We start from the raw sequence: 10,620 nt of genomic DNA on the forward strand, positions 1-10,620 counted from the left end.
TAATTGCTCTGGCCAAAACCTCCAGTACTATGTTGAACAGGAGTGGTGAGAGTGGGCAGCCCTGCCTCGTTCCTGTTCTCAGAGGAATGGCTTTCAGTCTTTCCCCGTTGAGTATGATGTTAGCTGTGGGTTTGTCATATATGGCCTTTATTATGTTGAGGTACTTTCCTTCTATTCCCAATTTATTGAGAGTTTTTATCATAAATGGATGTTGTATCTTGTCAAATGCCTTCTCTGCATCTATTGAGATGATCATGTGGTTTTTATTCTTTGTTTTGTTGATGTGATGTATCACGTTGATCGATTTGCGGATGTTGAACCATCCCTGCGTCTCTGGTATAAATCCCACTTGATCATGGTGTATGATCTTTTTGATATATTGTTGTATTCGGTTTGCCAATATTTTGTTGAGGATTTTTGCATCAATGTTCATCAGCGATATTGGCCTGTAATTTTCTTTCTTTGTATTGTCTTTGTCTGGTTTCGGTATCAGGGTGATGTTGGCCTCGTAGAATGATTCAGGAAGTGTTCCATCTTCCTCTATTTTTTGGAATAGTTTGAGGAGGATGGGTATTAAATCTTCTTTGAATGTTTGGTAAAATTCACTGGAGAAGCCATCTGGTCCTGGACTTTTATTTTTTGGGAGGTTTTTGATTACTATTTCAATCTCTTTACTTGTGATTGGTCTATTCAGATTCTCCATTTCTTCTTGGTTCAATTTTGGGAGGTTGTATAAGTCTAAGAATTTATCCATTTCTTCTAGATTGTCCAATTTGTTGGCATATAATTTCTCATAGTATTCTCTTATAATCCTCTGTATTTCCATGGTATCCGTTGTAATTTCTCCTCTTTCATTTCTAATTTTATTTACTTGAGCCTTTTCTCTTTTTTTCTTAGTTAGCCTGGCTAAGGGTTTGTCTATTTTGTTTATCTTCTCGAAGAACCAACTCTTTGTTTCATTAATCCTTTCTACTGTTTTTTTGGTCTCAATATCATTTATTTCTGCTCTGATTTTTATTATTTCTCTCCTTCTGCTGGCTTTGGGCTTTGTTTGTTCTTCTTTTTCTAGTCCTGTTAGGTGTAATTTGAGGTTGCCTATTAGGGCTTTTTCTTGTTTGTTAAGGTGGGCTTGTATCGCTATGAGTTTCCCTCTCAGGACCGCTTTTGCTGCGTCCCATATGGTTTGATATGGCATGTTATCATTTTCGTTTGTTTCCAGATAGTTTTTGATTTCTCCTTTAATTTCATCAATGATCCATTGGTTGTTCAGTAGCATGTTGTTTAATCTCCACATTTTTGTCACTTTCCCAGTTTTTTTTTCCTGGTTCATTTCCAGTTTCATAGCCTTATGGTCTGAAAAGATGCTTGTTATGATTTCAATCCTCTTAAATTTATTGAGGCTTGCTTTGTTTCCCAACATATGGTCTATCCTAGAGAATGTTCCATGCGCGCTTGAGAAGAATGTGTAGTCAGCTGTTTTTGGGTGGAGTGCTCTGTATATGTCTACTAGATCCATCTCGTCCAGTTTTTCATTTAAGTCTAATATTTCTTTATTAACTTTTTGTCTGGATGATCTATCCATTGCTGTAAGTGGGGTGTTAAGATCCCCTACTATTATTGTGTTGTTGTTGATTTCTCCTTTTAGGTTTGTTAATAGTTGTTTTATGTACATTGGTGCTCCTATGTTGGGTGCATATATATTTATAAGTGATATGTCTTCTTGATGGAGTGTCCCTTTTATCATTATATATTTCCCTTCTTTGTCTTTCTTAACCTGTTTTATCTTGAAGTCTACTTTGTCTGATATGAGTATGGCAACACCTGCTTTCTTTTGTTTGCCATTAGCTTGGAGTATTGTCTTCCATCCTTTCACTCTGAGCCTGTGCTTGTCTTTAGTGCTAAGATGTGTTTCCTGAAGGCAGCATATTGTTGGGTCTTGCTTTTTAATCCATCCTGCCACTCTGTATCTTTTGATTGGAGAGTTCAATCCATTTACATTTAGGGTAATTATTGAAATATGAGGGTTGAATGTTGCTGTTTTGTCACTTATTTTCTGGTTCTTTTGCATTTCCTTTGTTTCTTGTCCCATTTGTTTTGGACTGCCAATTCAGTTTGGTTGTTCTGTCTTATGATTCTTCTAGTTTTCTCTTTGTTTATCATATGTGGTTTTAATTTGATTATTTGTTTAGTGGTTACCTTGAGGTTTGGGCGAAAAATCTTCTGTATGAGATAGTCCATTATCTGATAGCCTCCTATTTCCTTATACTAAGTCAATTCAGTCACTTTCCTCTTCCCCTTCTAAGTTGCTCTTGTTATACCTTATTCTATCTTGTGTTGTGGCTGTGTGTTTACAGTGATGAGGTTAAATTTATTTTTGGTGAATTTCTTCCTTTGATCTTTGAGTTTAGTATTTAAGTGGTTGCTAACCTATTCCGGTAAAGATCTACTATTTCTCTGATTTTGTCTACCTACTTTTCTCCTTACTCCAAGCTTTGTGTTCCCTTTCTCTTCTTGTTTTCAGGCCTGAGGGCCTTCTTGAGTATTTCTTGTAGTGGCGGTCTCGTGGCCATGAACTCCCTTAGCTTTTGTTTATCTGGGAGAGTTACTATTTCTCCATCATATTTGAAGGATATTTTTGCTGGATAGAGTATTCTTGGCTGAAAGTTTTTGTCTTTTAGTATTTTGAATATATCATTCCAGTCTCTTCTAGCCTGAAAAGTTTCTGTTGAGAAATCCGCTGAGAGCCTGATGGGAGTTCCTTTGTACGTTATTTTTTGTTTTTGTCTAGCTGCCCTTAATATTGTTTCTTTGTCGTTGACCCTGGCTAGCCTTACCACTAGGTGTCGTGGTGAAGGCCTTTGTCTGTTAATATATATAGGCGTCCTGTTGGCTTCGCTTACTGGTATTTCCTGCTCCTTCCCCAGATTTGGGAAATTTTCAGCTATTATTTCCTTGAATAGGCTCTCTGTTCCTCTTTCCCTCTCCTCTCCCTCGGGAATACCTATTATTCTTATGTTACATTTTCTAATAGAGTCCGATATTTCTCGGAGTCTTTCTTCATTTCTTTTTAGTCTTAGTTCTCTCTCTTCTTCCATCTGGAGTATATCTGTATTCCTATCCTCTAAAGTACTAATTCTTTCCTCCATATTGTCAGCTCTGTTCTTTAAAGATTCCAGATTCTCCTTTATCTCCTCCATTGTGTTCTTCATCTCCATCAGCCCTGATAGGTTTTTCTTTATGATTTCAATCTCTTTTGTGAAGAAACTCCTAATCTCATTTAATTGTTTGTCTGTGTTGTCTCGTATTTCGTTGAGTGTTTTTATGATAGCTATTTTGAAATCTCTGTCATTTAGTTTATGGATTTCTGTGTCTTCGGGGTTGATTTCTGGTTGCTTGTCATTTTGTTTCTGGTCTGGTGATTTCATATATTTTTGCATTGTGGTTCCTGTGTTGGTTTTGATTTTCCTCATCCTGGAAGTCTCTGGTTGCACTTTCCACCTGCCGCCACTGTGTGGTGGTGAAGGGCTGTGTAGTCTAAGCCCCCTGCGCTCTGCCCCAGTTTTTCTGCTGCGATCCGCAGTTTTGTTTTGTTTTGTTTTGTTTCTTTTCCCCACTGCGATCCACGGGTCCAGTCCAATTTATTCAGGTCTGCCTCGGACCGCTAGATCTGGTCGAGCTGCAGACTCCGGGTTGTGGGGAGGGGGGAGCTCTCTCTTTTGCCCTCTGGGTCCCTGACGTGGGAGGCTTCTCGTTTGCCCCTCTTTATCCGCTCTCTGGGTTGCTCAGATGTTGATGGTAGCCCTGTGGCTCCTCTGAGCCCTCTGTGCGGGAGTTTCCCATTGGCTGAGAGCGCCCGAAGAGCTACAGTTTCCCGCCGAGGGCCGCCCCTCCCCCCTCTCTGGGAGCCGCGCGGACCGGATCGCTGATCTGATGGGGAGGGAGCGGAGTTCTCCTTACCTCTCCCCACTTCCTCCGGGGGCCCAGCACGTTCCGCTCTCAGATGTGGGGCAGTGTGGATCCTTCCGCTCCAGCTTTTGACTGTCTGGGATTCCGTTGTTTGTCTGTGGCTGTTACTTTTGTTGTATTTTGTGGGGGAAGAATTCACGGGAAAGCTCACTCCGCCATGATGCTGACGTCACCCTTTATTTTATCAAAAGGAGTCCAATTTAATTCAAATCTTTGTTTCTTTATAGCTAAGCTGTGTTTCTTCTCTGGCATTTCTCAATATATTCTCTGTCTTTGATTTTTCTCTCGTTTGAATAGGATATCCTTGGGTGTGTGCTTTTGTAGTTTGTCATGTTTAGGCTTCTCTGAGCTTCCTGGATGATCAGTTTACCAGCTATCATTAATTGTAGGATATTTGGGTGACTGTTACTTCACTTGTTTCTTCTGTTTCCCTCTGTCTTTCTTTTCCTTCAGGTATTCCTATTATGTACGTTTAACCTTCTGTTATAGAGTGTTGTCTTAAACTTCATGGATATTGTGTTCTGTCTTTTTTGTTCTTTTTATGTTTGCATTAGCCTCTGGTGAAATAGGTTATTTGTTTACTACAAGTCTTGTTAAGAACAAAATACCTGGGGCATATTTCAAAAAGCTATCTTGTTTTCACTTTCCCAATTTGGGAGACCCCGCTTTGCCCTATGACCTCAAGGCTCTCATGACCTGAGAAGAATTTTCGAAGTTCATTCATTTTCTTCTTATGAGATCAAGAATGACAGTTTCTAAGTTTCTTCAGTGTGGGATCAGAAGTTGGCAGGGCATCATCTAGAGTGCCTGGGTGGGAAACACTTGCTGTTTAGTTGGAAAATGGAAGCTTTATGTTGTTTTGGAGGAAAGCACTTTTAAATCCTTCATTTATTTTATAATCATGGGCAAATTTACCATCAAACCTGTGTGGACTTAGTGAACTCTGTAGTTCTTAACCTGCTTTCTAGGGCAGCAAAGCTCCGGGTACACGGTTAGCATTTGACTGGAAAGAGCTTTCTGGGCATATTGTTATCTCACTGTGCATTCTAAAAGTTTCTGGGAAGTATCCTTGAGGCACATGAGTATAGGTATTTTATGGTCTAAGTTGTCATGCCTTCTTCCTTGTGTCTGAATTGTAAGTTCCAGGTAACTTTCTAGCCTCCTCAAATCATAGAGAGAGAGAAAAGAAGAACTGAGTCGATGATGAATGTACCACAAGAACATTTATATTCAGGCAGCTATCTCTGATTACTCGTAGTGGCCTGGATTACTTTAGGACAATGTGGCCAGCTAGGCTTTGTTAAAAGTTTGATTTCTACAGGCCTCCGGGACTCTCTCTTTGGTGATAGGACTAGACAACAATGCTTCCAGTTCTTCACTGTGTTTTTATTCATGGAAACCTCGTGCAGATTTGACTCTCTGACTCATGGAGTGCTGTAACTGGTGGGTAATAAGGAAGAAAATGAAAGAATTTTTCTCACAAGGAATCATGTTTCATAGAATGATATTTGTTTTATTTATATAGCATTTTTGTCATTTCCCGACATAGGCTCTGGAGCCTGCCATTACAGAGAAATACAATGTAATGTGATCACAGTAAAAATGTGTAAATAATTTCTGTGTTGATAATGCAGATAAATTGAGGAGGAAGTGTGTACAAAAAAGCAATGAAGTTTTGATGATAACAGAAAATATGTGTTTAGAAATGACAGAATCACACGTAACATTTCTACAAATGGAGTGCAGATCCGCAGTGTCATCAGTCTTATGCATCCTACTCTACACATATTTGTGATGTTTTAGGACTCAGTAGCCATTGAGGATGTGGCTGTGAACTTCACCCCAGAAGAGTGGACTTTACTGGATCCTTCACAGAGGAAACTCTACAGAGATGTGATGTGGGAAACCTTCAGGAACCTGGCCTCTATAGGTGAGACTGAGGACATTCCCTCTCTTCATCAAGCAGAGAACAAGTGTTTCTTGCCCATCAGCATTGTTCCGGGATGTAGAATGTAGAAATAGGAGATGTTGATAAATAAACTAGAAATGATCATTGATCATGACTGTCTTAGAATCCATAATTTTTCTATAATTTCTAATACGTTGAAATCAACATTCTGGGTCTGCATTTCAGGAAAATCATGGGAAGATAATGATGTTGAAGTTAAAAACACAAGCCAGGGAAGAAAATTAAGGTGAGTCACACTCAGAATAGAAAGCAGTGTGCCCCATTAGAATAATGATATGTTAAGAAATTTTAAAAAGAAGCAAACAAAAACAACCCTTGCTTCAAATTCAGGTATTAGAAAATTTTCACCAAATAGACTTTTTGAAATGTGATGTAGATGTTCAGTTTTTGCAAAAAGGTTCACTTGGAAGTATGAATAAACCCTATATGTGAATATCACTGTTTGGAAAAGCAAGCATGAAGTCCTCTTGCAGAGCATTCAGTATATTCAATTTCCAGGAATTCAGACAAGACAGAAAAGCTAAACTTTTCCTATAAATCATAATAAATTATAACAAATGTAAAACATTAATAAAAAAATCATTTATAACGTTCTTCCCCTTTTTTACAGAAATCGTATGTTACAGAGACTCTTCAAAAGTGAAGATAGTCGTCTATGTCAAGAAAACATCAGCCTAAATCCAAATCGCAGTCTGAACAAGAAAACTACAGGTGATAAACCATGTGAATGCAGTGCATGTGGAGTAGTCTTCATGCGTCATTCATCCCTTAAAAGGCACATTAGATGTCACACTGAATACAAACTGTATGACTACCAAAAAGATGGAGAGAAGCAATATAAATGTAAGGAATGTGGAAAAGCCTTCCCTTTTCACAAGTCTCTTGAAATACATGAAAGAATTCATACTGGAGAGAAACTCTATGAATGTAAAAATTGTAGTAAAGCATTCACTTCTTCCAGTTCCCTTCAGAGACATGAAAGAAATCACACTGGAGAGAAACCCTATGAATGTAAAGAATGCGGGAAAGCCTTCAGTTGTAGCAGTTCTCTTCAAAAACATGAAATAACTCACACTGGAGAGAAACCTCATGAATGTAAAAACTGCAGTAAAGCATTCACTTCTTCCAGTTATCTTCGAGAACATGAAAGAATTCATACTGGAGAGAAACGCTATAAATGTAAAAAATGCAGTAAAGCATTCACTTCTTCCAGGTATCTTCGAAGACATGAAAGAATTCACACTGGAGAGAAACCCTATGAATGTAAAACCTGCAGTAAAGCATTCACTTCTTCCAGTTATCTTCGAGAACATGAAAGAATTCATACCGGAGAGAAACACTATAAATGTAAAAAATGCAGTAAAGCATTCATGTTTTCCAGCGCTCTTAAAGTACACGAAATAACTCACACTGGAGAGAAACCCTATGAATGTAAAAAATGCAGTAAAGCATTCAGTTCTTCCAGTTCTCTTAAAGTACATGAAAGAACTCATACTGGAGAGAAACCCTATGAATGTAAAGAATGTGGGAAATCCTTCAGTTATAGTAGTTCTCTTCGAAAACATGAAATAACTCACACAGGAGAGAAACATGAATGTAAAAAATGCAGTAAAGCATTCACTTTTTCCACGTGTCTTCAAAGACATGAAAGAACTCATACTGGAGAGAAACCCTATGAGTGTAAAGAATGCAGGAAAGCCTTCAGTTGTAGTAGTTCTCTTCGAAAACATGAAATAATTCACACAGGAGAGAAACATGAATGTAAAAAATGCAGTAAAGCATTCACTTCTTCTAGTTCTCTTCAAGTACATGAAAGAATTCACACTGGAGAGAAACCCTATGAATGTAAAAATTGCAGTAAAGCATTCAGGTCTTCCAGTTATCTTCGAGAACATGAAAGAATTCATACTGGAGAGAAACGCTATAAATGTAAGAAATGCAGTAAAGCATTCATATTTTCCGGTTCTCTTAAAGTACATGAAATAACTCACACTGGAGAGAAACCCTATGAATGTAAAAAATGCAGTAAAGCTTTCAGTTATTCCAGTTCTCTTAAAATGCATGAAATAACTCACACTGGAGAGAAACCCTATGAATGTAAAAAATGCAGTAAAGCATTCAGTTCTTCCAGTTTTCTTCAACAACATGAAAGAATTCATACTGGAGAGAAACCCTATGAATGTAAAAAATGCAGTAAAGCATTCACTTTTTCCACTTCTTTGCGAAGACATGCAAGAACTCATACTGGAGAGAAACCCTATGAATGTAAAAAATGCAGTAAAGCATTCACTTCTTCCACTTCTCTTCGAACACATGAAAGAACTCACACTGGAGAGAAACCCTATGAATGTAAGGAATGTGGCAAAGCCTTTACAAATCCCTCAAGCCTTCGCTCACACATGATCTTTCACACTGGAGATGGACCTTATAAATATGAGGAATGTGGGAAAGCATTCATTTTTACCCGTTTTCTTTGAATACATGAAAGAACTCACGCTAGAGACAAAGCTTATGAATGTAAAAAAACGCAGTAATGCATTCATTTCTCCCAGTGTACTTCAGAAACGTGAAGGAATTCATACTAGAAAGAAACCCCTTGAATGTAAAATATGTGGTAAAGCCTTCAGGTTTTCAAGTAAGGTTCAAGTACATGAAAGAATTGATGCTGGAGAGAAACCCTATGAATGTAAAAAATGCAGTTAAGCATTCACTTCTGGTATCTTTGAAAACATGAAAGAATTGATACTGGAGAGAAACCCTCTGAATGTAAGGAATATATGAAAGCCTTTATGATTCCTTCAAGCCTTTGATCTCACCTGCTCTTTCACGCTGGAGATGGACGTTACTAGCATAAGCAATGTGAGAAAGTGTTCATTTCTCCCAGTGCATTTTGAATATGTGAAAGGAGTCATAGAACAGACAAACCCTATGAATGTAAGGAATGTGGGAAAGCCTTTATAAATCCCTCAAGCCTTCAATCCCAGATGGTCTTCCTCACTGGAAATGGATCGTATAAATGTAAGGAACGTGAGAAAGCCTTCACTTCTCCCAGTTTTCTTCAGACACATGAAAGAACTCATACTGGAGAGAAAGCTTATGAATTTAAGGAATGTGCACAAACATTCACTTATCACATATCACTTCAAAGAAATGAAAGAAGTCACACTGGAGAAACACTATGAATGTCAGTAAAATGAGAAAGCCTTTATTTTTCATGAAAACCTTTGAGGAAGTGCAAGAATGCACACTAGAAGAAATACCATGTAAAGATAAAGAATGTGGAAAGGGCTTTTGTCATCCAGTTCTTTCTGAAGGCATGAAGGACTCAATAACCTCTTGAATGTAAGTAGCATGGAAAAGACTTCAATTGGCCCACCCCCTTCTATGTGATACTTTTACCAAAAAGAAGTATAAATGTAAGTGATATGAGAAAGCTTATTGGAAATTAATTTCTGTATCATATTCTAGAAAACTTTCAACATGAAATTCAGAGATGTTATAGAAGTTGTAAACATTGTGTTTACCAAGTTACTTCTCAAAGTGCAGCATGAGAGTGTGGATTTCTATTACTTTCAGAAAAGACTATTGAGATGAGATAATTTTGCAAGTCATCCTTTATCAATAGTACATAAGATTAATAGATACTGTTTTTTCTTTAAATCAGTTAGTAATGTTTTCTCTTTTTTTATAATGTGTTAATTGTTCTGTGTTAAGGGGCTATTAAAAATGACACTGTGTTTGTTGGGATTTCCTTACTGTCCTTGTATTGCAGATCCTGGATATGCCGAATCCTTTGTATATATTGTACTTTTCTTAGAGAATTCTCTTTCTTGGGGGTGGTGGGTATAAGAGGCTGTTTCCATTTTTGCACTGTTAAACAGGGCTATCTTCTTGAGAAGAACAGGACATCAACATTTCAGACCTTGTGTCCAGGTCCCTGTTGCTGAGGGTCAGTAAGTACTGGGTGAGTGTGCCTGTAAAGGGGGGACAGCATTGTTTCAGTCTCTACGTGTGGAAATGAGGTGACGCCTTTGGAGTGATGTGATCACCCTGGTTCCATCTCATGAGGTGAGTGTAACATAAGTCACTTCTGAGGGTCCAGGAGACATAATTGAGAGGACCTGTGGCTGCTGTCTCTTTACTGCACTGTGTCCTCAGCTCCTAAAATGGGATTGTCATTCAGAGAGAGGCTTCCCATTGTCCCCAAAGCAGCTCCAGGGTCCTGGCATAGAGATTTTGCCTGAACATGGCGGTGAAGTGAGCCTTAAAACACGAAGCTCTTAATCATTTTCCAAAGAATTAACTTTGATGGCCCAAGATCATGAGAAGTTGAAGTCCAAGGACACTCTCAAGAAAGTGGTGAAGGAGGTGAAAGGCAATTAGGAGTAGATTTGTGTATTTATTGAAGATACAGCCTGAAATATAGGCTGACACTTTTTCTGAAAAAACAACAACAGGAAATTACACTGCTGAGAGGAGGCTTACAAGGCTCAGAACAAATATCACCCAGTGACTGGAAAATATTTCTATAAAGGAGTCAGAATTTTATTGAATTGGTTGTGAAAGCAAGTTATGCCCCCCAGGAAATTGGTGAACACAGTAAAGCAATCAGCCAGCAAATAATGGAGTCTAGCCACTGGCTGTGGTTCATGAAAGAGAAAGAGAGCCCTCCCCATACCAGTGTT

The 10,620-nt window shown here is 38.3% G+C and overlaps 1 protein-coding gene across 1 annotated transcript; it reads left to right on the plus strand.

Annotated features, from left to right (window-relative positions):
• Window positions 1–5,076: 5,076 nt before the first annotated feature.
• Window positions 5,077–9,682, plus strand: LOC131403887 (zinc finger protein 709-like). Its single transcript, XM_058538121.1, has 4 exons — window positions 5,077–5,112; window positions 5,770–5,896; window positions 6,101–6,161; window positions 6,546–9,682. Exons 1-4 carry the CDS (start codon window positions 5,077–5,079, stop codon window positions 8,410–8,412), a joined length of 2,091 nt encoding a protein of 696 aa, XP_058394104.1. The 3' UTR covers window positions 8,413–9,682.
• The last annotated feature ends 938 nt before the right edge of the window (window positions 9,683–10,620 follow it).

Source organism: Diceros bicornis, unplaced genomic scaffold (genome assembly GCF_020826845.1).
Source record: "Diceros bicornis minor isolate mBicDic1 unplaced genomic scaffold, mDicBic1.mat.cur scaffold_951_ctg1, whole genome shotgun sequence".
NCBI classification, from domain to species: domain Eukaryota; kingdom Metazoa; phylum Chordata; class Mammalia; order Perissodactyla; family Rhinocerotidae; genus Diceros; species Diceros bicornis.

Bases quoted from the DNA above. Each gene is read 5' to 3' on its own strand.
- LOC131403887 (XM_058538121.1), top strand. From the start codon at position 5,077: ATGCCTTCTTCCTTGTGTCTGAATTGTAAGTTCCAG. The intron at 5,897-6,100 runs GTGAGACTGAGG...TCTGCATTTCAG, and splicing joins CAGGAACCTGGCCTCTATAG to GAAAATCATGGGAAGATAAT. The intron at 6,162-6,545 runs GTGAGTCACACT...CCTTTTTTACAG, and splicing joins AGCCAGGGAAGAAAATTAAG to AAATCGTATGTTACAGAGAC.